General features: G+C 40.1%; 8 protein-coding genes across 12 annotated transcripts; 4 read left to right on the top strand and 4 right to left on the bottom strand.

Annotated features, from left to right (window-relative positions):
- Positions 5-2,143, top strand: LOC104755179 (2,3-bisphosphoglycerate-independent phosphoglycerate mutase 1; the record flags this gene model as incomplete). Its single annotated transcript, XM_010477523.1, is given in 6 exon segments — positions 5-283; positions 367-995; positions 1,140-1,332; positions 1,431-1,526; positions 1,609-1,764; positions 1,844-2,143. Coding segments are annotated over 6 exon segments (1,515 nt in total), but the record flags the coding sequence as incomplete, so codon positions are not given.
- Positions 2,270-6,113, bottom strand: LOC104755178 (cell division cycle 5-like protein). 3 transcript variants are annotated; one of them, XM_019239098.1, is made up of 5 exons: positions 5,746-6,113; positions 4,647-5,483; positions 3,401-4,282; positions 2,893-3,174; positions 2,270-2,799 (listed from the first exon to the last, which is right to left on the bottom strand). In XM_019239098.1, the coding sequence occupies exons 1-5, from the start codon at positions 5,920-5,922 to the stop codon at positions 2,443-2,445; spliced, it is 2,535 nt and encodes an 844-aa protein (XP_019094643.1). In that variant the 5' UTR covers positions 5,923-6,113; the 3' UTR covers positions 2,270-2,442. The 3 variants fall into 3 exon arrangements, with proteins under 3 accessions (XP_019094643.1, XP_010475824.1, XP_019094644.1); XM_010477522.2 differs by having other exon boundaries at positions 3,401-4,557; positions 4,922-5,483; XM_019239099.1 differs by having other exon boundaries at positions 2,443-2,799; positions 3,401-4,614; positions 4,979-5,483.
- LOC104755177 (U2 small nuclear ribonucleoprotein A'-like) lies at positions 6,241-8,674 on the top strand. The gene is made up of 8 exons (XM_010477521.2): positions 6,241-6,418; positions 6,517-6,557; positions 6,985-7,114; positions 7,223-7,428; positions 7,526-7,684; positions 7,932-7,982; positions 8,075-8,179; positions 8,386-8,674. The coding sequence occupies exons 1-8, from the start codon at positions 6,337-6,339 to the stop codon at positions 8,389-8,391; spliced, it is 780 nt and encodes a 259-aa protein (XP_010475823.1). The 5' UTR covers positions 6,241-6,336; the 3' UTR covers positions 8,392-8,674.
- On the bottom strand, positions 8,738-10,358 carry LOC104755176 (aspartyl protease AED3-like). Its single transcript, XM_010477519.2, has 2 exons — positions 9,252-10,358; positions 8,738-9,160 (listed from the first exon to the last, which is right to left on the bottom strand). The coding sequence occupies exons 1-2, from the start codon at positions 10,293-10,295 to the stop codon at positions 8,867-8,869; spliced, it is 1,338 nt and encodes a 445-aa protein (XP_010475821.1). The 5' UTR covers positions 10,296-10,358; the 3' UTR covers positions 8,738-8,866.
- LOC104755175 (universal stress protein A-like protein) lies at positions 11,553-13,566 on the bottom strand. Its single transcript, XM_010477518.2, has 5 exons — positions 13,266-13,566; positions 13,045-13,148; positions 12,748-12,866; positions 12,141-12,237; positions 11,553-11,865 (listed from the first exon to the last, which is right to left on the bottom strand). The coding sequence occupies exons 1-4, from the start codon at positions 13,465-13,467 to the stop codon at positions 12,147-12,149; spliced, it is 516 nt and encodes a 171-aa protein (XP_010475820.1). The 5' UTR covers positions 13,468-13,566; the 3' UTR covers positions 11,553-11,865; positions 12,141-12,146.
- Positions 13,670-20,303, top strand: LOC104755173 (probable ubiquitin-like-specific protease 2B). Of its 3 annotated transcripts, none has more exons than XM_010477517.1 (16): positions 13,670-13,957; positions 14,189-14,610; positions 14,693-14,777; positions 14,880-14,917; positions 14,995-15,192; positions 15,283-15,358; positions 15,987-16,095; positions 16,501-16,557; positions 16,989-17,120; positions 17,341-17,541; positions 17,623-17,678; positions 17,764-17,851; positions 18,110-18,200; positions 18,489-18,608; positions 18,910-19,341; positions 19,426-20,303. In XM_010477517.1, the coding sequence occupies exons 1-16, from the start codon at positions 13,846-13,848 to the stop codon at positions 20,014-20,016; spliced, it is 2,808 nt and encodes a 935-aa protein (XP_010475819.1). In that variant the 5' UTR covers positions 13,670-13,845; the 3' UTR covers positions 20,017-20,303. The 3 variants fall into 3 exon arrangements, with proteins under 3 accessions (XP_010475819.1, XP_010475818.1, XP_010475816.1); XM_010477516.1 differs by having other exon boundaries at positions 14,690-14,777; XM_010477514.1 differs by having other exon boundaries at positions 14,690-14,917.
- LOC104755171 (protein NETWORKED 2B) lies at positions 20,656-23,564 on the top strand. Its single transcript, XM_010477512.1, has 2 exons — positions 20,656-20,749; positions 20,851-23,564. The coding sequence occupies exons 1-2, from the start codon at positions 20,656-20,658 to the stop codon at positions 23,532-23,534; spliced, it is 2,778 nt and encodes a 925-aa protein (XP_010475814.1). The 3' UTR covers positions 23,535-23,564.
- LOC104755172 lies at positions 23,641-26,817 on the bottom strand. Its single transcript, XM_010477513.1, has 6 exons — positions 26,564-26,817; positions 26,308-26,497; positions 26,012-26,098; positions 25,557-25,925; positions 24,870-25,014; positions 23,641-24,689 (listed from the first exon to the last, which is right to left on the bottom strand). Exons 1-6 carry the CDS (start codon positions 26,635-26,637, stop codon positions 23,734-23,736), a joined length of 1,821 nt encoding a protein of 606 aa, XP_010475815.1. The 5' UTR covers positions 26,638-26,817; the 3' UTR covers positions 23,641-23,733.

Genomic DNA, 26,908 nt, shown 5'->3' with positions numbered 1-26,908 from the left:
ATAGGGAGCTCCTGATACTTGGACGTTGATCAAAGCTCACGGTACTGCTGTTGGACTTCCCAGTGAAGATGATATGGGAAACAGTGAGGTTGGTCATAATGCTCTTGGTGCTGGTCGTATCTTCGCTCAAGGTGCTAAGCTTTGTGACTTAGCTCTTGCTTCCGGCAAAATCTTTGAAGGTGAAGGTTTCAAATACGTTTCTGAATCTTTCGATACACATACTTTGCATCTCGTTGGACTTCTCAGTGACGGTGGAGTTCACTCTCGTATTGATCAGCTACAGGTTTCGATTTGATCTGTTTTTTTTTTCCCCTTAATTCATGTTTGGGTGTTTCGATTTCTTAAATACTTGTTTGTTTTGTATAGTTGTTGATTAAGGGATCTGCTGAACGTGGTGCTAAGAGAATCCGTGTTCATATCCTTACCGATGGTCGTGATGTGTTGGATGGTTCAAGTGTTGGATTTGTTGAAACTCTTGAAGCAGATCTCGTTAAGTTACGTGAGAATGGTGTTGATGCTCAGATTGCATCTGGTGGAGGACGTATGTATGTGACTTTGGATAGGTATGAGAATGATTGGGAAGTTGTTAAAAGAGGTTGGGATGCTCAAGTTCTTGGTGAAGCTCCTCACAAATTCAAAAACGCTGTTGAAGCTGTCAAGACATTGAGGAAAGAGCCTGGTGCTAATGATCAGTACTTGCCTCCCTTTGTGATTGTTGATGACTCAGGGAAAGCAGTTGGTCCCATTGTGGACGGCGATGCTGTTGTCACTTTCAACTTCAGGGCTGATCGTATGGTTATGCATGCTAAGGCACTTGAATACGAAGATTTTGACAAGTTTGATCGTGTGAGGTTCCCAAAGATACGTTATGCTGGTATGCTTCAGTATGATGGAGAGCTTAAGCTACCAAACCGTTACCTTGTTTCTCCCCCGGAGATTGATAGAACGTCTGGTGAATATTTGACTCACAATGGCGTCAGCACCTTTGCTTGCAGGTTCTTTAAATTCTTTCTATCACATTTGAGTATTTGACATCTTTCTTATATGCATATTCACCTAGATAGCATTTTTGCCAATGAGTATACTACGTTCTTGAGTAGAATCTCTGACATATTTATCAATGTATGTGGCTGAAACAGTGAGACCGTCAAGTTTGGGCATGTCACCTTCTTCTGGAATGGAAACCGATCTGGATATTTCAATGAAAAGTTGGAGGAGTACGTCGAGATCCCAAGTGACAGTGGAATATCATTTAATGCCCAACCAAAGATGAAAGCTCTGGAAATTGGTGAGAAGGCGAGGGATGCAATCCTTAGTGGCAAGTTTGATCAGGTGAGGTGGATGAATGGTCTTATGATCATATAATCAAACATCCTTGTATATAAGCAGAGATAGTCTTACTTACGTTTTGATATTGAATTGAATTTCAGGTGCGAGTTAACATTCCAAATTCCGATATGGTGGGTCATACAGGTGATATTGCAGCCACAGTTGTTGCATGCGAGGCTGCTGATCTTGCTGTGAAGGTATTGTTATAAGAAATTTATCGACTAGTCTTAATAATAGGAGTGAGTGTGACTTAGCTCACAAGTGGTTTGGTTGTTGCAGATGATTTTTGATGCTATCGAACAAGTGAAAGGCATTTATGTTGTGACTGCTGATCACGGAAACGCAGAGGACATGGTGAAGAGGGATAAATCTGGGAAGCCTGCTTTGGACAAGGAAGGGAACCTTCAGATTCTAACCTCTCACACACTCAAGCCAGTAAGTCGAATGGAAGTCTGTGCTATTACCATAACGTAAAACATTGTTTAGATGTGAAATTGTAATTTATTGATTGCAGGTGCCAATTGCCATTGGAGGTCCTGGTTTGTCTAAAGGAGTTAGATTCCGTAAAGATCTGGAAACACCGGGGCTTGCAAATGTAGCTGCAACAGTGATGAACCTCCATGGATTTGTGGCTCCTGATGACTATGAGCCCACCCTAATTGAAGTAGTGGAGTAGAAGAATCGAGTGCCCAATCAGTTTTCAAGAGGGCTAAAACTCCCTAGTATCTTACGTTGTTTTCTAATAATAAGAGTTTTTACACAGACTTCTTGTATTTTTGATTTTGGCTTTAATTTCGGTTTACATGATCTGCAAGTTTTTCTCTTCACTACCATACAACCAAAAAGTATAAGCTTTGTTTCTTATCTTCCATACACAAAAATGTATAAGCTTTTTTCCTTCTCTTCCATACGACATGAGTAAATTGTGCAAATGTTGGTTAAACACCTTTTAGATGGGAACCAAACCCAAGCATTCAAATTTCTTGACTCTTGCAAAGTATAACGGAGAGAATATCACAACCTTTACAAAGTCATTACTCATATAAAACTTACCACAATACAAAGTCAAGCTGAGTCTCCTTTAAAACTTGTAACCAATACAAAACTCAAGTTTTATGCAGAAGCTTCCATGGCTATAGCTACGTCCTCTTCTTCTCCACCAGCTAGCTTAGCTTCTTTCAGTTTGTGAGAATCTTCGACATCCTCTTGTTTCTTCAATGCTTGTGCTCGGAACCCGACCATTATCTCCTCTGCTTTTTCAACCATTGCCGACATATTCCCATAGCGCGCTTGCAGTTTTCTCTCTGTCTCCTTTTGCTTTACCACTTCGTCTTGCAAATTCTTTTTCCTGAAAGATGCAGCCATCTCTTCTTGCCTCTTCAATGCTTTGAAACACTCGACTTCTGTTCCACCAATCTCAATCTGCTTTAAAGTCGCCTCTATTTGGGTCCACACGGTCTCTGCCCTCCTCTGTCAAATGAACAAATCCATTAAACATGACACCACAAAAGTTTGAAATATAATTTCAGAACTAACATTAAACCAATGTGAACTATATATTACCTCATGACCCTTTGTATAGGTTTTATACTTGGCCTTCATGTGTTCTGCCTTCTTCTCATCTTCCTCGAACTTTTTTCTCGCATTCTCCATCTCCACCTGCAAAGATGCAACTTTTTCCGCGTTTGCAGCAACACTTGAGAGCCCGTAAGCGTTTTGGGTGGGCAAGTAGATGAGATCGTTCACGGATCTGTTGCGAGCTTCTATGAAATCATCGAGTGTCTTGTCCGCATGATCCATTGACACACGCAGAAACTCCCCCTCTTCCTTTATCATGCTGTCCGCCTACCAAAAATCAGTGGCAACAACCTTCATTAGAATTCCCCTTAGTGTATACCAAGTTACAGATGCTGATTCAAATTAAAAGCGGATTCACATTCATGTCAAAAAAAGGCATCAAGCAATCTAATCCTAAACCAAGTGCAAACTAAAGAATCCAGAGTTGGGCCACCAAATAAATCAACCAAAAGAACAAATGTACAACTAACAATGGGAAGATTCATATACATACCTCTTGGAGTTCATATTCCTCGAAATCTTCAATTGCAAGAATTTGAGAAGCAGAACTGTTGGTACGGTTCTTGGCTCCTTTCTTCTTCTCAGCTTTATCATCAAGCGGATACTTTGCATTATCATGCTCCAGCAACTTTAGAAGCTCCTCTCGTACCATTTTATCTGCAACCTCAATAGGAGTAGGAGGAACAACAGAACTTTTGTCTCCGTCAGCTGAAAGTAACGAGTTCCTAATTATTTCCAATGAAGCAGCTGGAGGTCTAGGAAGATCTCTCTGCAAGACCTTGGATCTCTTCTTAAGCAATGCCTGTTGTCTTGCTTCTTCCTCAGCCTTTTCCCTCGCTATCCTGTCTGACATATCTTCCTCAATTTTCTCTTCTGGCTCTTCACTTTCCTCTGGAGGAAGTTGTGGAACTATTTGGTACTCGTTCTTTGGCTGAGGAAGCCCAGTCAAACCAGAGCGTAAACTCCTTTTAGCTTCCTCTCGTCTATGCCTCTCAAGTTTAGCATTGTCGTGCATGTCCATGTCTTCATTAATATGAAGTTCATCCCTGAACGGAGTCCCTTTGGGTGTCATAGAAAAAGAAGATCCATCCCTTGATGGAGTCAAGCCAATTCTTGGAGTAAGACCAGCACCGCCAGGAGTCATCGAAGGGGTCAACATTGGATTAGGCGTTTGAATCTCCTTCTTCCTTGGAGTGACCCCAGTAAAGTCAGAAGGGTGCAATTCAGGATTTTCTCCTCCTAGCAAAGGTGTCTGAGAGTCTCTTAATCTAGCCAGGTTTTCTGCTTCCATCATAATAGCATCACCTTTACCAGAAGGAGTTCTTTGTGGCGTCCTCATAGGTGTCATTCCTTGCCTTGGTGTTTGTGAGTAATTTGCCAAAAGTGCACGAGTAGCAGCGCTTCCTTCGGTTAGCTCCTCATTCTCTGCAAGAAGGTCACTGGCGTAGCCCATTTTAGCAATTTCTTGTAGCTCGTGGTCTGATATCTGCGGTGGTGGTAACATCAGCTTCGATCTCTTTCTAACAGCTTCAGGATCATTCAGCTTGTTCGCTTGCAATATAGCTGCTGGAGCATCCTGTCTCTGAGCAATTTTGTTCCTAGCAACATCCTGTTTGCGTAACTGTGCTTCCACATCAGCTCTTCTTTTGCCTTCCAGCTCTTCAATGGTTGTTGGAAATTTAACTTGGTCAGCAGGACGATCTTCATCTGCAGTATCATAGAATCCTGCAGGTGCCCTNCGCCAAAAGTGCACGAGTAGCAGCGCTTCCTTCTGTTAGCTCCTCATTCTCTGCAAGAAGGTCACTGGCGTAGCCCATCTTAGCAATTTCTTCTAGCTCGTGGTCTGAAATCTGAGGTGGTGGTAACATCAGCTTTGATCTCTTTCTAACAGCTTCAGGATCATTCAGCTTGTTCGCTTGCAATATAGCTGCTGGGGCATCCTGTCTCTGAGCAATTTTGTTCCTAGCAACATCTTGTTTGCGTAACTGTGCTTCTACATCAGCTCTTCTTTTGCCTTCCAGCTCTTCAATGGTTGTTGGAAATTTAACTTGGTCAGCAGGACGATCTTCATCTGCAGTATCATAGAATCCTGCAGGTGCCCTCTTTTCAAAAGGAATTTCTGCATTATAGTCGATTCCCTTTCTCTTCCTTTTCCTATGTCTACCATCAATCCCAGCTGCTTTTAGTTCTCTTCTCTTTTGAAGAGAAGCAAGCCTTCTAGCTTCCTCGAGTTGTTTTTCTCTAGCTTTTCTTTTAGCCTTCTTTCCCCTAGTGTTAGCCAACCTAGCTCTTGCTTCAGAAAGCATTTCCTTCTCATCTTCGTCCATGTCTACGGGATCAGGACGAGCAGGCTTTGCTTCTGGGTTTGGATCAATCTCACCAGGGCGTAGTTTCCGTGGATCATCCGCTGCATCATAATTCTCGTCCTTAGTACATGCTGCATCAAGAAGCTTTTCATACCTCTCAAGGCATTGAGATGGCGTACGGCCAACAATAGGAGCAATAGTTCTCCACTGAGTAGGCAGAAGTTTAGCAAGATGTAGAAGCTTCTCATCTTCTTCTCTGGTCCATTCAGTCTATATAAACATCACAAAAACAAATCAGTTTCTAATTCAAAACCATAAGCAAAGCCTAACAATACTCCAAAAGTCCTACAATTAGTACGAACTTCAGAAACAAAGCAAACCATATATACCACTAAACATCCAAGTATCAAGCTAACAAACTACCTATAGGCCTAAATTCAAACTATAGCTTTCATTATTTTCCAGATCCAAAACAATTTTTTTCTATCGAACACTACCACTGAAGAGAAGGAAAAGGCGGACACACACATACCTTTTTAATAGAAGGATCGAGCCACTCGTACCAGCGAGCTTTACACTGTTTGGCAGATTTACGAACGAGAAGAGACGAGATCCGAGCCCATTGGTTCTTACCATACTTCATAACGGCGGCCTTGAGAATCTCATCTTCGGTGTTCTTCCACACACCTCCCTTAATCATAATCCTCATCTTCGCTCAACTGTTTTTGATCCAAACGCACTCCAAATTCAAGGTTTGTAAAGCTAAATGCTCGTGGAAATCAGCAGAACGAAGCTCAGAAGGAAGCGAGCGAGCGAGAGAGAGTAACCCTAGATTAGGGTTGGAACCAACGAAGAAGAAAAGAAGATTCAATCGAACACTATAGCCCTTTTCTTTTTAATTTTTTTTTGTTTTTTTTTTCTCCCAAATCATAAATATCGGAATATAGTTATGGGCCTAACCGACTGGACCAAATCCGTACTTAATGGGCCGTTTTAAAGTGATAGATTAATAGCATCGTTTTTTTTATGTCATCTTGAGCCACTGTTGTCTCTTTCCTCTGAACGCAAAGAAGCAGCAGAGAGAGAGAGAGAGCACGAAGCACTAAAACCCTAGTAGAGAGTAATGGTGAAGCTCACGGCTGATTTGATCTGGAAAAGTCCTCACTTCTTCAATGCCGTAAAGGAGCGAGAATTGGATCTACGAGGTATAGAACTTCTTCTCTTTCCAATCACCCTTTCTATGGTTTTCGTAACCCTAAAATACACACCTGCTCTGAGTAATCGTTTGTTGTATTTGCTGCAGGTAACAAGATACCTGTAATCGAGAACTTGGGTGCTACTGAGGTAGTTCCTTGCTTTGTTTTTGCCAGACGTGTTCTATCTAGTTTCGATTCTTCTTTGTCTGTCATCTGAAGATTTTTGTAGATGCGGTTGTATTGAATGTTCTTAAAGTCTGCTTGTTGGGGTTTCTGCATTCAAGTATTTTGAAAAAAGTTCATTGAAAGAAACATTGCTGAATCGAAGCAATTTGCTCCTTTGTCTTGCATCTGTATTTCTAACTCTTCAGGAGTGTATCTGTGGCTTCGTGTGATACTACTTTTGTTCTGACTGTGTTAGGCCATATAAGATTGATTTTTTTGTGTTAGGCCATGTTAATTTGCATGTTTGATGCCCTCTAGTATGCTGTAGTGATCCTCCTTCGTATTTTATTACTTTAGTTGAATTGATTTTTGATAGGTATACTAATTAACTTTTGTTGCTTTGCTTGCAGGACCAATTCGATACCATTGATCTGTCTGACAATGAGATAGTTAAGCTAGAAAACTTTCCACTCCTCAACCGCTTAGGAACTTTGCTCATCAATAACAATCGGATCACCCGGATAAATCCTAATCTTGGAGGTAACCTCTATGTGCGTCTTGTAATTAAAATAAAAATAGAATTTTGAACACATTGTTTGCGTTGTTGATTAATCCTGTTGTATGTATTGTATGGTTGTACTTTTGCAGAATTCCTGCCGAAGCTTCACTCTTTGGTTCTTACAAACAACAGGCTTGTGAATTTGGTTGAAATTGACCCCCTTGCCTCCATTCCGAAGCTGCAGTACCTTAGTTTGTTGGATAATAATATCACCAAGAAGCCAAATTATCGCCTTTATGTGATTCACAAGCTAAAATCTCTTCGAGTACTGGATTTCATAAAAATCAAAGCCAAGGTAAGAACTTTATTCTGTATATTTAACTAATTATATATGGTGATAGAAAATGTTAAAAGAAAGACCATTTTACCTGACAAACATTGGTTCTTCACAGGAGAGAGCTGAAGCTGCAGCTTTGTTTTCATCCAAAGAAGCAGAAGAAGAGGCTAAGAAAGTTTCTCACGAGGAGGTTAAAAAAGTGCCAGAAACTGCAGAAAACCCAGAGACTCCGAAAGTGGTGGCCCCAACACAGGAGCAAATTTTAGCAATCAAGGTGCGATCATCTCTAAATCATGTCATATTGGTTTTCCAGTTGAGTAGCTTAGGAAATTTTAAAAGATCTTTCCAAGATGAAAATTGAAAACCACAAAAACTCCAGGAATTGGGTGTTGGAAGAGGAGAGAAACTAGGAACTGGAAACTGGATAGGACCAAGCATATTTGCTGACTTGTTTATCTTTAACTTAAGTAAGGTTGTGTGTTTGATAGTAACTTTGGTGTTTTGTTTTCATGATGTTCCAGGCTGCAATTATCAACTCCCAGACTATAGAAGAAATTGCCAGACTCGAACAGGTCCCTGGCTTTTTTGATCAAATTTGTGCCTGATGATGTTGGTTTTCGATGATTTTGACAGCTTTGTTTTGTTTTGGTTGGTGGACATGTAGGCTTTGAAGTTTGGCCAGGTTCCTGCAGGCCTGATAATTCCTGATAACAAGCCTGCATCTGCTGAACAAACCATGCTTGATGTTAATGAAGATTCTGCCATGGAGGTAGTGTTCTTGTAATAAAATGTTGCTCCTTGTTCCATGATTCTAATGGTTAGAGTTCTTGGTTTTTAAGTTAGAATGACTACGTGTGAGTTGTTTGCTTGACTGGTTGATGTTGCTAGTTTGAATTCATAAAACCAATTGCATAAACATTTTTGGTAGTTGGTTTATTATGAACTAAAAGCTCCTGCAATTTTGTTGTCCTTCAGGAATAGAAGAAAGTGTGGAAATGCTCTTCCAGTCGAGGTAGCTACTGCTCCAGTGTTCAGTAATTGTTTCTGACTAGCGGTCCTGTAAGGTTTCTGTCAGTTTGTTAGGAACTCATGCGCAATAGGTGGAACCTGTAAACTAGTTACTGCTCGAGAGCATCTGTTTTTGAACCCTTAAAAAGAGTTGCAAAGAGGATTGTAGTCTTTAGTCTGTATCCGCAGAGAGAAGAGAGGATGAACACAGTATTTGCTTATGCTCTTTTTCGCACTATAGTTTCTTCTCATATTATTATGTATCTCGTGGATCAGTGTCATGATACACTGAGAAACATAGTTAGAGAAAGAAGTCGCATGACGCAAGCTAAAAATCTTCACCATTCAATTAAAATGACTTGTCATCAACGGATCTCTTACAATTCACCATTCAATTAAAATGACTTGTCATCAAACCAACAAAGAAAGTAAGTAGAAAGATCTCTTCTTAGTTGCAGGGCTCAGGAGCAATGCCTAGGCGGGAATTGGGGACGTCAAACAAGATCCTCAGATTCTGCTGTTGGAGATTAGCGATGACGTTTAAAACAGCGTTTGCGTTCTGCGGTATTCCGGCCATGGACAGACACGCCAGCGTTCCAGCACTGCTGTGGATAAGCGTATTCTCCACCGGAAGCTTCAGGTCGAGTGACGTCATGTGCAGCGTTATCTTTGGCGCCACATTCTCGTTATCCGCGGTGAAACACGTATCAAACGCTCCCAACGTCGAGAATGACCCATTCACCTAGAGTTACATCATTATATATGTAACAACAAGATTAAATTTTATTACTAATTATACGTAACAGAATTGTGATATTAACGAACGTAATTACCTGCTTCCTAAACTCGTCTCTAATGGCTTCGTAAACGGGTTGAGCAAAACGGGTTATGACAGTGCCGGAATCGATGATTGTTCCGGCGCCGGAACTTGAGTCGAACGTCAAGAACTTTTGGTTAACGGGGACCTGGACCGAACCGACACTCACTCCGGTGAGATTGACATAGTAAAGCGACGGACGGCGAGGGTTACGGAGGAGTGGGGTGTATCTGATGGATTTGGGTTGACCCAAGAGACCCAGTTTCAACGACCCGGAGAAGTAGAAGGACCTGAAGCTAGGGAGGCAGTATGAGAACACTCCCGAGTAAAGCGACGATGTTTGCGAGACCAGCGACATAGGCCCGCGTCCCAGGCCCATTAGTCCTTGCGGAGGTAGAGAATTGCCTGAGGCGGAGTTGACGCAGCCGAAGGAGAAATTTGGGACGACGTCGGAGGATAACGTCAGTGTGTCTTGGACGAGGTTTCCGGAGAAGGATGAACCTCCGCCGTAAGATTGGTTGAATGAGCAGATGGACGGTTGTGGTGAGGAGGAAGGGCACGTGAGGCCATGTGCTTGTGTGCATTGTGCGGTGGAGCAAGAGACTGTTGAGTAAGTGGAGGATGAGTTCGGGTTAAAAGAAGGTGAGTCGGCGGAACAGCCGGAGCAAGGGACCCAAACGGCGTCGTTGCTTGTGTCTAGGACCATGAACATGAGCTGTGGGGGAGTGCCGAGTTTGGCTCGGACGACGTAGTTTCCTGTGTGGAGCTGGTTACCGGAGGCAATGGGGACGGAGATTGGTTTTGGTTTACCGGCGACGAGGCTTGAGAGGTAGGTGAGGCGGTGGGAGTCGGAGGAGGCCATATGAAGGACGGTGTCTATTACGGAAGCGGAGGCGTGAGTGGGTGCGAAAGGTGAGCATTTTGCGTTAATGGGGATGATGGAGAGATCGTCGGAGCCGTCAGGAGCTGCGGTCGCACATGGGTCACGTGTGGCGGTGGTGAATGCGAACGGCACGAGAAGAGTAAAGAAGAAGAAGCAATGGAGAGCTGAGGAAGCCATGGTTTTAAGATAACGTGATTGTGTTGATATATTTAGATAACATTCGCTGAGTGAGTGAGTGTAATGTTTTCGTACGTCTTTATATATATGGCCAAAGAGATAGTTTTTAAAGTACGAAATTGACCCTTATTTGATATATGATTGGTGGGATCCGGTCCGTTCTATCTGGCACTAGCACAACTTGATCATCATGTGTGCGAGATAAAATGGTAAAATGTGTGTTCTTTGGTAAATGTGGTCAAAGTGTCTGATTAGGCTATCTAATGGCGTGTCAGCGCGGTGGGATCCAAGCATCGATACATCTCTTACCTTCATGGCCAATATCTCATGAAACTCAACAAAATACTACAGTTCGAGTTGTTATTACCTTATTCCTTTGATACTAACTAACTTTATCTTGAATAGTAATACAGTTCATACGTTGATGTAAGTTTTGAGGGTTGAAAAAGAAGAAAGAAGTCACGAGGAGACATGGAGTGTGTTGGAAAGTAGCAAGTAAATCAGTCAAGGGACCAAAAGCATATCGCATGTGAAGTGAAATGTGATTTGGATAGTGATGATAAAAACAAAACCAAACGAACCAATAATTATGATGCCAAAATCAGGACAAACTATAACAGACTGTTATTTGCTTTTTTTTTTTCGTTTCTTTTCCTTTTCGGTTGGGGCAAGTGAACCATATTTAATATTTTACACCTATTTAATTATCGTATATCTTGTTTCTAAATGATTCTCAAATTATAATTGGTAATTTTGTAGGGTCTTTATGTTAGCTTTTAGTCTTTTACCAACACTTATCTTAGCACACAGGGAAAATAAAAATCATGATGCTCTAATGAAAGTGAACAATCTTTTGATTTTTAGAGTCCGTGACTCGTGACTCGTGAGCCTTCCTTATCGTGTTGACAGTGACAGACCGACGTTATCTCTATTTCGTCATTTACTCTCATTGTTCGTTCACGAGACCTCTTACATATTTACCATCCTCAAAATTGTCATATATAACCGGCTAAAAAACAAAAGTCATAATCTTTCTTTTTACCTTTTGTCCATCCATCCAATATAATACTACTAGCATTTACATGATCTACATCCAATTATATCTTCTAGTAGCAATTTGCTAAATGACCCTTGCATAATGAGTGATCATTTTCCGATATTATATATGACCAAAAAATGTTGTAAAAAAAGCTATATCTAATCGTCAAAACAAAACTGATCAAACGCCCACAAGGCAGATCAATCATACCCCGCGAAAGTTCCAATCTTACGAGCTAGCCTACATTGACAACCAGTTTGCTCTGTACATGCCCTTCATACTGATTTGATGCAACAACATTATTCAATCCTCAACCATAAAAAATAAAATAAAACGATGAATATGAATACAACAACACATATACTGAGCCAAGCAATGCTTCTGTCGCTCTTATTAGCTTACATTCACACCAATGCTTTGGGAAGTAAGCTGGTGAATTCTTACTTTGCTTCCATTACATAGCTTTACAAATTAAACTTCACAAAATTAAAAAGATGGTTTTGATATCCCTTCGCATTTGTACATTATCTCCTGAGAAATGAAAGGTAATTCGATATTCCGTTAAAAAGGCTACTTGTACCAAAAGGGAGAATTAGGCTATAGACGAACTTTGACATTGACATATAGTTAGTTATAAAGGCAAAACTATAGACATGCCCCTCAAGATTTTTGGGTTGGGTTTGGAAAATGAACAATAGATCATGTGGGTTATGATTGATGACCACTAACAAACTTGACCAGGATGAACATCGAAATTATCGAATGAAGTGTCTTACTTATTCTACAAGAAGCTAAAACTTGTGTACCTGCTTTTATGCTGAAACATCATCCTTTGGTTTAATTATCACAACAGGACAATGCGCGTGGTTGGTGCAGTAGTTGCTTACACTTCCCAAAAACATTCTGTTTTAAGAAAAAACTGGATTCAATACTGGCTTTTGCTCGCCAAATAAGGTTTCACTAGCTAAAGAACGCACAGTAGTATTGGTATAAACATTTTCAAAGGGAAAAAGATTCCTTGATGCAGTTTTATGTTAGATGAGGAGAGAAATGTCCCCACAAAAATATAGGCTAACTGCATATATGTATTGTAAGTTGTAACCATGGTAGACAAGTACAAAGATGAACATTTACTCAGTTCTGGTTTAGTAGGATTTGTTCAAGCTTCACTTAGACCAATCTGGTTCTAACTATTAGGCCAAAAAGCTTCCATATTAGGCCAATCTGGTTCTAATTCATCCATGTACAGAGAAAGATGCAAATGAGAATGAAAACCAATAGTCAGAAGCCAGCAAGGGAAAAACTAATTCAGCATATCAACCAAAGATTAAACACCTTGAAATTGATTTTCATCAGTGTTACATTGTATCAACATAGCAAGATACTAGAGTACGGAAGAAGAGATATATATACCTCTTAATGCGGCCATAAGCCCGGGAACCCATGACAAGAAGATCAGCATGCAATTCCTCTACAGCTTCACAGATCTTATACTTGGGATCCCCAACTACCACTTGGGTTTTCACAGTTACCTTAAATCATCACAACTTGCTCATAAATCACCATCCTCAAAATCAATTCATATATATAGATCACACATCAGTAATTGCTCCATACTCTTAATCGTTTCGTGAACAAACACTACTGGATCTAGACTATGAGGTTAATAAACTCTAACAGAGTAACAGGGGAAAGTAAAACACTACTCACCGATTTCTGAGCGCAAATTTGAAGAGCGTGTTCGAGGATAGTATCAGTGATCCGCTTCTGGTGTTGTTCGATTGCAGCGGTGAAAGCAGGAACCTCAAGACCACCTTTTCATCGCACAAAACTCACAGAGTCAATTCAACAAACACCATAACCATAGTCCATATATATGATCAATCATAAAAAAATAGGGAACAAAATTAGTAGTAGTAAAGAGACTCAACTGGGACCGCCGAAAGGGATGGTGCCAGGACTAACACCAGCGGCGACAGATGGCGAAGGCTGGACATGGAGTATGACGAATGATGAATCGGGAGAAGACGATGAGAGCTTGAGGTTGTCCAAAGCCCACCTCAAAGCTTCCATACTCACCTCGCTTCCATCTACTGCCACAACAACGCAACTCAAGCTTCCTGAAACATCCATGACTTCTTTCTTCTTCAATCTCTCTCGATCTCTTGTGCTTGTGATATTCAATCAACTCTTTGGAATGTTCAAGAGGACGATGGCTTCCACGTCTCTCACCAATTTAAAATTCGAACGGAGGGTATATATGTCATTTCATACCTGAGATATGTAGGGAGTGAAAAAGTATTAAGAAATAATTTAAGTGCTAAAATATAAATAGAGTAAAGTTGTCTCCGCGCGTGGATTTCAGACGCGCTAGCATTTGTTGTTGACTTGTGTGTATTTTCGTCTTCTCTCTCTTCTTCACTCGACCCCCTCTCGATTTCTGATCGCCGATCTCCGTCTTTGATTCTCCGTTTACCGGCGAGGCTTTGTTTCCCTCAGATTTGTGTAGAGATGAAGAAAAAAATGGATGTGTTCGATTTCAAAGAAGACGACGAGGTCGCTGAATCCGCAGCTGGAAAGTTGTTGGCAAAATACTCAAACCCTAGTCCGTACATCCGAAGCTGTAAGTTCTTTCTCTTCTTCTTCTTCTTCCTTTTTTTAACTTCAAATGTTCATATATATACAAAATTTCTCGCTTCCGTTTCAACTCTGGAAAAAAAAAAAAAACAATTTGGGATTGAGATATTGTGAACGGAGAGAAGTTAACCCTAACCTGAGAATTCTTCTATCTAGTATAGCTTTCTGGAATATAGTGTATAGTTGAATACTTATGGACATGGTTAATTGTTGCCAGTCGTCTGCAATGAAAAACGTGTTCAGAAACAAGAACCTGAAGGCCCAAGTTGTTCAGAGCCTGCTACTGATGTAGACGATCATCATTGTGAAGATGCTCCGACTTTGATTTCAGAAGGTGAGGATCCCAGTACGAGTCTCACATTTGGTTTGGAAACAAGTGACCATTTGAAAGAAGGAGGTGCAGAGTACGTCGATCATGGTTTGATGTTTGGTTTGGATACTGAAGACGTTGCAAAAGAAACAGATGTTGATCACGATAATCACGAGATGATGTTTGGTTTGGATACCGAGGACGACATAGAAGAAACAGATGTTGATCATGGTTTCTCTTGCCAGCCAGGGGATAAAAGTTACTATGCTGAAACTTCGTCATATAATCAACGCCAATTGAACTCATCCCTTTCAGATTCTGAATCCAGTGTATGTGAATTTACCTTGTATTGCTTCTTTCATGTATGCTAAAAGCCTTGCAATTTTAATCGCTTCACTTTTTTTGCAGCAGGAGGAAAATGATATGGTGTCAGCTATTGAAAGCTTCAGCGATCGATCTGCGTTGAGTGAAACTTCTGATTCAGAAAGTGATGAAGGTACATGCTTCAGCTTTTCATTATATTTCCTCACTGATATCTACTTCGATGTCTCGCCTATGTCTGACCGGGTATTGATTTCAATGTTATATGTGCTGAAAGATTGGATGGCGGAACACGGCTTCAGTGATGTGGAAAAGGTAATGAGTTTGTTAATTTCTTAAGCAATGTTAAAGTAAGAGTTATAATTTGTAGACTGATGCCTTCCACATCTCAGATCGACAAAAGCACAGCTGTGATAATGACTTCGGAGTATGTTATACTTAAAGATATGCACTGTGCTACGTCTCTGGTAATCTTTTCGTGCAATGGCATAAAAATAAAGAGTCACCTCACAAATAATGACGAAGGGCCATTTTCTTGTGAATTTGGAGTTGAAGACATAGTTAGTATTCAATACAATTGGTACCAAAATGTGAGTTATTCATATATGTTGTACTTTTCATTTTGAAGGATACTTCATGGGCACATTTTCTATCAGTTTTACAATTTTTGCTGTTCGTAGGTTGGATTGATCATTCTCAGAATTCAATTTCTTCTGAAGGATGAAAAATGCCATGAAGATATGCAACACACCACAGGTACCCTTGGCTATTGTATTTCTGCCTTTTAGGCTATCATATAATGTTACAAGCCATCTTGATATAATCCTACCGATACGATATGGTGTTTAGTCATCTTTTTCTCCAAATCATTGTATTTTCAATGCATATAGTCTTGGTTGAGTTACGTTTTTATTTCTGCTTATTCTTAAGGAGTCTGTAGACTTCAACATCGAATATGGTTTGTCTGTAAAGAGTTTGTACATGTTATCCAGTATTACTATTAAGAAAAGAATACAAATACAATACTACTTTTTCATGCTTTCATTTGATTTTTGGTTTAACTTAGTTGAAAAATGGTTGATAAAAAGTAGAATACAAAGTGGACTGATAACCTAGTGAGATATATTTAGTTATTTTTACGTGCAATTTGTTAAATCAAACCATATTAGTGATTTCACTTGTTTGCCGGCTACATTCTAATTTGCATGGGAGGAGCCTCTTCCTGTATGTTCATGTTTTATGATGGTAAGAGTTATAAGAGAAGATGTTTGATCTAATTTTTGTTTTTGACAAAACGAATAGTCTGGGTTTCTAAGCCTCGTCCCTTTTCAACTCAAGGGTTCTCCCTTCTAACTTTTCGTATATTACTTCATGTGGTTTCCAGACATTGAGGAGTTAAAGATTGCGGTAAAAGAACACAATTGGCCTGAGAAGCAACAAAAGATAAACTCGCTGCATGTGAAATACCCGGCTGTGTGGAATGCTGACTTTGAGTAAGCTTCTAATATTTTCTAATTAAAAATTACATTTTTTCTACCCACATATTTTAGTAAGTCTATTTGCATACTCTGCTATTGAGAAAGATTATTTGTTAGATATCTGAAATGTTAGAAATTGGGAACGACACTCATTTATGAGTATGAGTCATTTGGTTAGAACTCTATGAGAACCCAAACTTAATCAGGATATTCGACTTAAAGCCTTGAAAGCTTAAATTTGAAAACGTCTCAAGTGAAAAGCTGACTGCATATAAAAGGAACGACTTTAGACTTCCCTTAGGGAAAACTGGACCAAATCCTAAGAAATCTAACGTTGGGTTCATATTTAGTTTTTGTACATTGTAGGCGCTTTTGTGAGTTATTGTTCCAAATCCTCTCATATCTGTTTCTTTGTTGTAGGGTTGACGTGGAAGTATCAGGGGATAACTTGAATCAACATAAGCGTTATTTTCCAAGGTAAAACTGCTCTATAACAGCTGTTTATATGTCTTTCTGGATTCAGATGCTAACTTCTGTTCTAGTGATGGGATACATTTTCCAAAGTGCATCACTATTTATACATTATGGCTCTCTAAAGTAGATAACTGAACATGTGCATTTCCTGTCATCTCATCTTCCAAATTAACTTTTTAGCACTATGCAAGTTTGTTGCAGTCAATTAAGGGGTCTTAGCATAATAGACACTGCACTTAGTCGAGGAAACATGATTTTAACTTGGACCAACAACTGGATAACGTCCTTCTCAAATTATGAGCTTTCAATTATTGAAGTTCTGGAATGATTGCAGTTAGTTCATGTTTATTGGGTCACGTTTCCTTACCGAAAGATTGTGAAACATTGGGAGATGGTATTTTATATGAATGGCTAGTTTTATGTTGTCTTTTCAGCTTTGATGAACCATTTGAGGATGTTGTCTATCCAAAGGGAGACCCAGATGCTGTTTCCATCTGCAAAAGAGATGTTGAGCTCCTGCAGCCAGAGACATTTGTGAATGACACGATCATCGACTTCTATATTAAGTAAGTTCTCAATTTTTAAATGCAATGCTTAAACGTTGCAATACTCTGGCATGTTCTGTAGTGAACTATTTTGCGGTTTGCTGTTTAGTTATCTCTCACTTGGTTTATGGTCTTATGATAATTCACAATTTTACTAATGCAGTGCTTACAGTCATACTGAAAACTTCTTGTGATGCGACCTTTATTCAACTTTGTTGGTGTGTTCTTCTGTTATTTACAGTTATCTAAAGAATCAGATTCAAGTGGAGGAAAAACAGAGATTCCATTTCTTTAACAGCTTTTTCTTCCGGAAACTTGCTGATCTTGACAAAGATCCCTCAAGTATAGCTGATGGAAAGGCTGCTTTTCTACGTGTCCGTAAGTGGACAAGGAAGGTGGACATGTTTAGCAAGGACTATATTTTTGTGCCCGTGAACTTCAAGTGAGAAGAATTTAATGGCAGTTCTCGTTATGTTATATTTTTATGACTTCAAAATCTGACGATGCTAAATTCTAATGACAGTCTTCACTGGAGTTTAATAGTCATATGTCACCCTGGTGAAGTGGCTAATTGTACAGGTAATGTCACATCTCACTTTATTTTTTTACCAAGTCATGATCATCAAGTTTCTTATTATTATGTTGTATCATTCTGCTGATCTAGACTTGGATGACTCCAAAAAAGTACCATGCATATTACATATGGATTCTATAAAAGGGAGCCATGCAGGCCTTAAAAATTTAGTCCAAAGGTATGTTAGCTTCCTTGCACCCCTGTTTTGTTTTGTCTTCTAATCTCCGTCTCTTCTGATTTTGGTAGCATTGCATATACGTCATCTATTTACATTTATCAGTTGCCAACGAGATGATATTCTACATTCCTCATGCTCTCTTAATCTTATTTGTTGAAGAATGTGTTGTAGCACCATACCCTGATCCTTTCAAATTAAGTGTGGAGCTAAAATGTTCAAGTTTTAAGCTGGTAATGCAATTTGCTGATAACTTTTTAGTTACTTGTGCGAGGAATGGAAGGAGAGGCATAAAGAGACATCAGATGAGATTTCTTCTAGACTCATGAATTTGCGGTTTGTCTCACTTGAGGTGCGACCTCTAACCTTAAAATTACTTTTGCTATTTCCAGGACATATAATAAGGAGTCTGAAAAAATCTTTTTTAAGCGTTCTTTGCTGTTGTGAAAACCCCTTTTTTGGTCTATTGAAGAATTTGCTTGGGTTGTATGATTCTTTTATAATTTTGTATGTCGAATTTTCAGAGGTAGAAAGTTAGAAAACTCTATTTCAACTTCAACAATTTTCCTGCTAAATAATAGATATTTTGCAGCTGTTAATGATAGTTAATGTGATGGCAAGTATGCTCTTTTTATTTCAGTTGCCACAGCAGGAAAACTCATTTGACTGTGGCCTCTTTCTGCTGCACTATCTGGAGCTATTTCTTGCTGAAGCTCCCCTTAATTTTAGCCCTTTCAAGATATATAATGCTTCCAACTTTGTAAGTCACTATTCTGATTGCTACTATTTGATAAGCTTTTGCCAAACCGAATCTTTTCACCCGCAATCATTTCGCAGATGCTTGCTAGAATATTTAGTTTACTCAAGTTGTTTTACTGCTTTTTGTGCTTAGTGTAGAAGTTGTCTCTTTTCAGACTAATCAATATATAATCTTCTGCTTGCTTCCTGATTTCATGAGTTAGTTTGAAAGAAGTTCAAGTGCTATACTCTAAGAGCTGCTTGGTCTGTATTCTTTGCAGTCTCTTTATTTGCTGATCATGCTTTTTCTCTGGTTTTCTCAGCTTTATCTGAACTGGTTTCCTCCTGCCGAGGCTTCCTTGAAGCGTACTCTGATTCAGAAGTTGATTTTTGAGCTCCTTGAAAACCGGTCACGGGAAGTTAGAAATGAACAGAACCAGTCCTGCGAAAGTCCAGAAAGTCCAGTTACCGTCAATAACAATACGGATATTGAGGTTCTCTCTGAGAGGTGCAGCCCCTTGATAGACTGTAACGGGAATATGACACAGATGCAAGACGATCAAGGAATCGAAATGACTTTGCTTGAAAGATCTTCCATGAGGAACACGCAAGTTGCTAATGATTCGGGTATGGTACTAAGAGATTTATTCGATTCAGGAGCCAACAACACAGGATCATTACTTGTACAACTACAACAACCATTCGAGGAACCATCTTCGTTTTATCATCTTAGTAACGACTCATTGGCAAGAGAGGTACTAAAAGTTCCGCAAGCTAATGATCAGATCTCCTTATAAACGTCAATTTTGATTTTCTTATATGTGCTCTGTTTTGGGCAGGAAGTGGACATGGAAACTGGCGAAGAGTTTATGTGTTTGAACGCTGGGGAGGGAAACTTTCAACGCATCTCTGAAACTGCCTCTCCGAAAACATCGAATTCATTCTCTTCATGGAACCTTGGTATTCCCCTGGTGCAGAAGGAAGATGAGACTGATTTCTTATCTGAAACTTCGAAAAGCACTAATGATGCAGAGGATATCGGTACCATGGAAGACAACCCAATGGAAGATGTTCATGAGGAAGAAACGGGCGAGAGTCCTCCAAGAGAGACCGTCTCTTTATTATCTTCAACCATGGGTTCTAACACTGACCAAAACACTCAGAATGAAGAGCTCGTTTCTACACACGTTGAGCTTGTTGTTCCATCGAGTCAAGTTGACAAAGACGAGGAGAAGACGTTGGAGCATGATCTTGAAATTGGGAACAAGAAGTGTGAAGACGTTGGAGATGATCTTGAAATTGGGAACAAGAAGAGTGAAGACGTTGGAGATGATTGTGATCAGAAGGAGCCAATGGAGGAAGAAGATGAGAACCGAGCCGCAAAACGGCCAAGGCTATCATCTTCCACATGTGTAGTTGAGAAGATTTAGAGCATGTGATATGTATAACGGGTCTTGTGTTGGTTCATGGATGGTTTAGGAAGTGTTTATAACGTTTTAGGAGGGTTTAAAAAGAGAAAGGAAAGAAAAATGTCTTTCATCGTTTTTTATGTAAAACTTCGAAGCGTTAACTTAGGGTTGATGAATATAGAGTTCATTTTGTGGTTCTTCTGAGTAATATTTATAGTCTAATTTTGTGGCCCAGGCTGATACCCCATGTGTTTTGAAAACCAAACGATAAGACGTAGTATGTAAGTAATAAGATTTAATTAGAAGCTTGTGAATCCTCCATTTTTTTTGTTTTGAAATCAGTTTCAGCTTGTTATGGTTTCTTATGATTGGTGAACTGACGTATTCTATAACAATATTACAATGTAACAATTAGCACTTTTTTTTTTTGTCTGTTACAAACCAGTTGAACTACCAGGTCTTATATAGTCATTTACGGTATAACAATATACCATCTTCCAAATTTAGGTTTTCTAGTTAAAACCCCACAGAGAAGAAGTTCGAAATTTTAAAGTTATAAGAATCTTACTTTAAAAAATGATTTAACATTACAGAACTGAGAGGAAAAAACAATAGCACAAAAAAAAAAAAAGGAGGAATGCAGATCATAAAGAGAGTCTGATGTTGCAGAGAGCAGCGAGCAATGCGTATTCATGGTGGTGGGCCAGCCACATACGCACAAAACAATCCAAATGGCTCGAACACAATCTCCAAGGTACGTTCCTTCATGTTATTCACGTTCATATTTCAATGCAAAGAAACCGAGATTGTAATAAAGCCTCATTGACTTGTTTCTGCAATTTTCAAATTTCCTAGATATGGAGGATAAGGTTAAGTACACACTTAAGATCATCGATGAAGATGGAGACACTTTTGCTAAAAGGGCGGAGATGTATTACCGTAAAAGGCCTGAGATTGTTAATTTCGTAGAGGAAGCGTTTCGATCATACCGTGCTTTAGCAGAACGTTATGATCATTTGTCCACAGAACTTCAAAGTGCAAACCACATGATCGCTACTGCTTTCCCTGAACATGTTCCATTTCCTCTTGGGGATGAAGATGATGAGGATGATGATGATAATCCCGAGAAACCATCTAAGCATCTTCATCTCATTCCCAGTGGAACTAACATACCAGAAGTCCCTGAGCTTCCAAAGAAAGAGTTCAAGAGCCAATCTCTGATGGTGTTGTCCAGAAAGGGACCTGGTGTTATGAAAAGTTCGGCATCTTCTTCTGCATTGGCGAGTTCCGGATTAAGTAGAGATGAGGCATTGGAGGAGATCGATAAGATTCATAAGGGGATCTTGGTCCTTCAGACCGAGAAGGAGTTTGTGAGGAGTTCTTATGAACAGTCTTATGAAAGGTATTGGAATCTGGAGAATGAAGTAGCCGAAATGCAGAAGAGAGTTTGCAGTTTACAAGATGAGTTTGGGGTTGGTGCAGAGATCGAAGATGGGGAAGCTAGGACGCTGGTGGCAAGCACTGCTCTAAGCTCCTGTAAAGAGACAATAGCTAAGCTTGAGGAAACGCAGAAGCGATTTTTGGAAGATGCAGAAGTTGAGAAGGAAAGGATTGATACTGCAACAGAGAGGTTTGAAGCACTGAGGAACAAGTTTGAGATTAAGGTAGAAGAACAAGCCAAGAAAGCTTTTGATGGTCAAGAATCGAGTTGTGAATCTGAGAAAGAATCGAAAGAGGTTAATTTGAATGAGAACTTGGACTTTACAGAGAAGATAGATGAGCTTGTAGAGAAAGTGGTCTCTCTGGAAACAACAGCTTTGTTTCATACGGCATTAGTAAATACATTAAGATCAGAGACAGATGAGTTGCATGATCATATCCGTGGTGTAGAGGAAGACAAGGCATGTCTTGTATCAGACTCCTTAAACATGAAGAAAAGGATAACGGCCCTGGAAGACGAGCTGAGTAAAGTTAGAAACCTATTCCAAAGAGTGGAAGATCAGAACAAGAATCTTCAGCAACACTTGACTGAAGCTAATAGCACAGCTGAAGACTTATCTGGGAAGTTACAGGAAGTAGAAATGGATGAAGATGTCGAAGGTGATGGGCTTCACTCGGAAGATGTCCAAGAGGAGGATCCTATTGAGGATTTGGATTCAATTCCAAACGAAAGAGAGATAAAGAGTGCAGAGGAAATTAAAGAGGCCATTGTAGTCAAACATAGTAGAGATCAAGAGTCTGTGCAAGAAGAGAAATCGGAGAGAAGAGACTCTTACGGTGGTTCATCAGAAACAGAAAGCACTTGTTTTCGCACAGAGGCAGAAGATGAGGAAAGGGGAAACTGGAGGCAGTTGTTACCTGCGGATGGCATGGAGGATAGAGAGAAGGTTCTATTGGATGAATACACATCAGTACTAAGGGACTATAGAGAAGTGAAGAGAAAGTTGAGTGAAGTTGAGAAGAAGAACCGTGATGGCTTCTTTGAGTTGGCATTGCAGTTGAGAGAGCTCAAGAATGCGGTTTCTAGTGAAGACATGGACTTTCATTTATTACGACAGAAACCAGAAATCCCCCGCAAGGATTCTCAACAACCAGTAGAAAGAAACCTATCTGAAGGTATGAGCATTTCTCATAGCTCTAACTCTTCAATTTCCATGGCACCACATCAGCAAGGAGGAGACTTGAAAAGAGCATCTGAACAAGCAAAGGAAGACGAGGTCAATGTTAAATTTGTAGCCATTGATAACAGTCTACGAAAGAAAATTCCAACTGTGGAAGAAAAAGTGCGTGGAGATATTGACGCGGTGCTGGAGGAGAATATCGAGTTCTGGTTAAGATTTAGTACATCTGTTCATCAGATACAGAAGTACCAGACATCAGTTCAGGACCTGAAAGCAGAGCTATCGAAACTTGAAAGCAAGCAACAGGGTAATGCTGGAAGCAGTAGTAACACTGCACTTGCGTCAGAGGCAATGCCTATATATAGACACCTTAGAGAGATTCGGACAGAGCTGCAGTTATGGCTAGAGAACAGTGCAGTGCTGGGAGACGAACTCGAAGGAAGGTATGCAACACTTTGCAATATTAAAGATGAAGTTTCAAGGGTCACGTCTCAATTGGGTGGAACGAAAGTAAGCAATATAGAGATAAGCAGTTACCAGGCTGCAAAGTTCCACGGTGAGATAGTTAACATGAAACAGGAGAACAAAAGGGTGTTCAACGAACTTCAAGCAGGCCTTGATCGTGCAAGAGCACTGAGAACTGAAGTGGAAAGGGTTGTATGCAAACTAGAAGAGAATCTTGGGATCTTGAATGGAACGTCTACAAGATCTCCGAACAAGAGCACGTCGTCATCAGCTGGAAAGCCTAGGATCCCACTACGGTCATTCTTGTTTGGTGTCAAGTTAAAGAAGTATAAACAACAACCGAAGCAAACCTCAACAATCTTCTCTTGTGTCAGTCCATCTCCAGCTCTGCAGAAACAGTGTAGCTACATTGTCGCACCTGTAAAGCTCCCTGAATATGTCAAAAGAAGCTGAGGAAGTGATCTCCTATATAAGTCCTGAGATTCAATTCTTACTATATGTCTGAGTTTGAAGATTGTAACTATATGAGATTCATATTAATTAGTACCATGTACTGAAGGGCCTCCTTTACATCATATGTTTCTTTTGGTCCTCTAATAAAACTTACAAATGAAAACTCCAAACTAAAGTATCCGACGATTCTATCAAAGAGCTAAACACCCTGTCCGGTCCCTGCCATAGTTGCAACCTCTGCAGGTTTTCTGCATCCACTACTCGCTTTGATCGCCGGACCAACCTTATTGTTTACTTCACATTTGGCTTGAAATTGCGAACCAGCTCCACTGATGGACGGTATTACAGTCTTATGAGATTGTTTATTCACCAACTTTTGGTTAGTGGCACCGTGAATTGCTGTTTTAACTACTGGAATTTTCCTAGGCAAAAGATTAGGGGACTGAGCTTGTGTAGCCTGTTTTCCCCTGCTAATCTCCGAGCTTGTTGAGGTAATTTGATTTGGCTGGATTGTAGCCAATGAGATTGCTCCATTTCCACGAGCTTGCTCTTTCTGTCCACCATCTGGTTTGCAAGTGACAGTCTCACCTGATGGCTCTGGTTGTAATACAGTAGCTGAGACAGAGGCTGCAAAAACTCTCTGATTGGAGACAATCCTTGATTCAGAGGGCAAGGAGGGAGAAGCAGAAAGCATAGTAGATCCTTCTGATCGAGGATCCATGAGAGGACGTTTGTTTGAAGATGGTGAAGCCGCCACAGGGTTCAATTTTCCATTAGCGAGAGAGAGTGTATTCGCAGGTCCAACCGCTTTAATGATACTAGATGCGGTAACACTCGTTCCTGGTTCAACCTTTGGCACGGAGAGACCACATGAGGGCCAAGGAGAATCAGTTTTTCCAGGTTCGACCTTTGGTACTGATGCAGCAGTCGATACGCCACCCACACATGCTGCAACCGCTACTGAGTTAGCTGTTGCCATTACATCTAATCTGGAAATGGAGCTTGCTGTTGTTTTTCTAACAACTCGAGATTTTGAAGTTGCTGTCCCAGGCAATGCTTGAACAACTGGATTGGATTGTTGTTGACCTTGAGAAGAACTGGCCCCATTGGCTTGTGTTTCTGTGATGCCACGCGACGAAGTCGTTGTCGAAATACCTGTAACAAATGCAGTCCAATTGATAACCTAATAAAGAAAATGTGTGTCGCAAATATTTTAACTACAAACCACCACTAAAGAATAACATAGCCAGTGGACCAGTTGTAACCAAACCAAAGCCTCCACCAGTACATAATAAATACTAGAATTAGCGGGAAATACTATTCTGCTACTTGTACCTACTGAATTTTCTTTTGTAGGGAGCCGATTTCCCAGAGCCAAGGATAATGCATGGTTAACTGCTATCTGCTCATTAGTTCGTTGTACACCAGATTGCCTAACAGAGGTCGAAGTATCACGCCTTTTTCTTATAAGCGCCCACCTCTACATATATAAAAGTCAGTTTGTTACCACCATCAAAGGAAAAAGAATAAATACATGCTAAACGTCACATGCTCGTACAAGCAGGGAAAGAGATTTGTTTATCTTATACCTTGAACCATCACAAATTATCTGATGGAGAATATTTCCGGAGAAATGTAAAGATGGATAGAAATATACCATAAAACATTGTCTTATTAGCTACCTTCTATGATTGCCAAGAGACTATCAATCTTATCATTTAACGAATCTGTTGCCGGGATTTGAACCCGGAAAAATGAGGGGAACCCCACGTCCATACCAGAATAGATGACAACAGATATTTCTAGAGTAATTACCACAAGGGTTTCTAGTATGTGAATGTCTACAGACACCTCCGACAACTAAAACAGGGAAGGCAATATCCACCATTTATTGTCAACAGAATATAGATAATGATGCATAACCTAGTTGTGATACAAAGAACAAGACTATTAGGGTAGTGTGCCTAAACTACAATCAAGGAATGTAATGAAACATGAACAGTTAATAAGAGAAATCAAAACCTGCGAGAGTTGGGAGGCGGTTCTATCTCCTCTGAAGTCTCCCCTAATGATAGTTGCCCAGTTACCTTCACCACATCGCCTTACAGCGGCGAACAGCTCCTCATCCTCCTCAACAGACCATTTTTTCCTTTTCCTCCGAAAAGCCATGCTACTACTAGCTGAACCATTTCCATTCATCCCCTCAGTAGTAGATGTAGCTTTCTGAAGACAAACCGGAAAAGTAATATTCATCCCTCTTGACGACCAAGGAGACTCAGATGGTTCCTGAGTTCCCTCAGGCCGAACATAAGGTATGTTTATAGTCAAGGGAGCCTCAACTGTGTCGTTGAGTATATCGGACTCACTTGGCACATACGAAGCAGCCATCACCTGGTATAAGAAGAGGGACAAAAACTTAGAATGAATTTTGGATAAAGTGGGAACTCCGGATAAGTAAACTTTGAATCCCTTCTTACTTTGACATGCGCAATAGCCTCCACAGATGCTTCATGGCTGACTGCAGGGGAAGCTTCCAATTCGCACTCCAAGTCACTATCATCATCCTGCACATGTAAGAGATACTCATCGATCCCTAATGCTACCAAGAAGTTTCAATATCCAACTCACACACTGAACTGAAACCAAGTATTCAAAACACTCGACTGTGAAGAAAAGGTATAACCTCAATAGAGCAAAATAAAACCTTTTTATCACACTCACTCACAATCTTAGTTAATAAGGGATTATTCAAACTAATAACACAAAGTAGTACCAGAGGTTGAGCAACATCTTCCATAGGGAGGAGTGGTTCTCGGTAAGAAAGATGTCGCCATAGCAACTGATACTCTCTAGCATTGGTAATTCCAGTAGTAGTCTTCTTCACCAACTCATTCCAATCCATCTTGAGTTCGGCATAATAGGCCATCTCCTGAAGCATTCTCAGTATCGTCTTCACATCATACCTGCATTAAAACAACTAACTAAGCACAAATACACAACCTTTTTCGGAAAATTACGAATTTTGCTACCTCTGCAAAAGAGTGGCGATGTCGCCTTCAGTAATGAATCTCTTCTTGCTATTTATGATACTAGTTTTAACCATCTTCGTATTTATGAAACAGGGAAGTTTATGGCTTTAGTCTTTAGAACAGGACCAAAGGAATCAAATTTCACCAAAAAAAACTGATGAAGACGATCGGAGAATAGGATTGTCACCACTGTGTTTGAAGCGCGTGTGGCAAAGACGTTCCCGGAAGAGAAAAGAAAAAGGGAACGAAAGAAGAAAGAGATATGGGCTCAGATGGGCTTTAAACTATTTGTACTATTCTCACTTGGAGAACAAAATAATTTATTTACTAATTTACTAATCAATT

Source organism: Camelina sativa, chromosome 17 (genome assembly GCF_000633955.1).
Source record: "Camelina sativa cultivar DH55 chromosome 17, Cs, whole genome shotgun sequence".
NCBI lineage: Eukaryota > Viridiplantae > Streptophyta > Magnoliopsida > Brassicales > Brassicaceae > Camelina > Camelina sativa.
This window is presented reverse-complemented; position numbering and strand designations above follow the sequence as displayed.

Bases quoted from the DNA above. Each gene is read 5' to 3' on its own strand.
- LOC104755178 (XM_019239098.1), bottom strand. From the start codon at position 5,922: ATGAGGATTATGATTAAGGGAGGTGTGTGGAAGAACACCGAAGATGAG. The intron at 3,175-3,400 runs GTATGTATATGA...GATTTTTGGTAG, and splicing joins AGGAATATGAACTCCAAGAG to GCGGACAGCATGATAAAGGA. The intron at 2,800-2,892 runs GTAATATATAGT...TTCATTTGACAG, and splicing joins CCTATACAAAGGGTCATGAG to AGGAGGGCAGAGACCGTGTG.
- LOC104755177 (XM_010477521.2), top strand. From the start codon at position 6,337: ATGGTGAAGCTCACGGCTGATTTGATCTGGAAAAGTCCTCACTTCTTC. The intron at 6,558-6,984 runs GTAGTTCCTTGC...CTTTGCTTGCAG, and splicing joins AGAACTTGGGTGCTACTGAG to GACCAATTCGATACCATTGA. The intron at 7,115-7,222 runs GTAACCTCTATG...GTACTTTTGCAG, and splicing joins GATAAATCCTAATCTTGGAG to AATTCCTGCCGAAGCTTCAC.
- LOC104755176 (XM_010477519.2), bottom strand. From the start codon at position 10,295: ATGGCTTCCTCAGCTCTCCATTGCTTCTTCTTCTTTACTCTTCTCGTG. The intron at 9,161-9,251 runs GTAATTACGTTC...ATGTAACTCTAG, and splicing joins GAGACGAGTTTAGGAAGCAG to GTGAATGGGTCATTCTCGAC.
- LOC104755175 (XM_010477518.2), bottom strand. From the start codon at position 13,467: ATGGATGTTTCAGGAAGCTTGAGTTGCGTTGTTGTGGCAGTAGATGGA. The intron at 13,149-13,265 runs GTTGAGTCTCTT...TGCGATGAAAAG, and splicing joins CATCCCTTTCGGCGGTCCCA to GTGGTCTTGAGGTTCCTGCT. The intron at 12,238-12,747 runs GTATATATATCT...TTCTTAAAACAG, and splicing joins GCTTATGGCCGCATTAAGAG to AATGTTTTTGGGAAGTGTAA.
- LOC104755173 (XM_010477514.1), top strand. From the start codon at position 13,846: ATGAAGAAAAAAATGGATGTGTTCGATTTCAAAGAAGACGACGAGGTC. The intron at 17,542-17,622 runs GTGAGAAGAATT...TTCTAATGACAG, and splicing joins TTTGTGCCCGTGAACTTCAA to TCTTCACTGGAGTTTAATAG. The intron at 18,201-18,488 runs GTGCGACCTCTA...TTTTTATTTCAG, and splicing joins TGCGGTTTGTCTCACTTGAG to TTGCCACAGCAGGAAAACTC.
- LOC104755171 (XM_010477512.1), top strand. From the start codon at position 20,656: ATGTTGCAGAGAGCAGCGAGCAATGCGTATTCATGGTGGTGGGCCAGC. The intron at 20,750-20,850 runs GTACGTTCCTTC...CAAATTTCCTAG, and splicing joins GCTCGAACACAATCTCCAAG to ATATGGAGGATAAGGTTAAG.
- LOC104755172 (XM_010477513.1), bottom strand. From the start codon at position 26,637: ATGGTTAAAACTAGTATCATAAATAGCAAGAAGAGATTCATTACTGAA. The intron at 26,498-26,563 runs GTAGCAAAATTC...GTTTTAATGCAG, and splicing joins ATCGCCACTCTTTTGCAGAG to GTATGATGTGAAGACGATAC. The intron at 24,690-24,869 runs GTACAAGTAGCA...CATTTGTTACAG, and splicing joins TACAAAAGAAAATTCAGTAG to GTATTTCGACAACGACTTCG.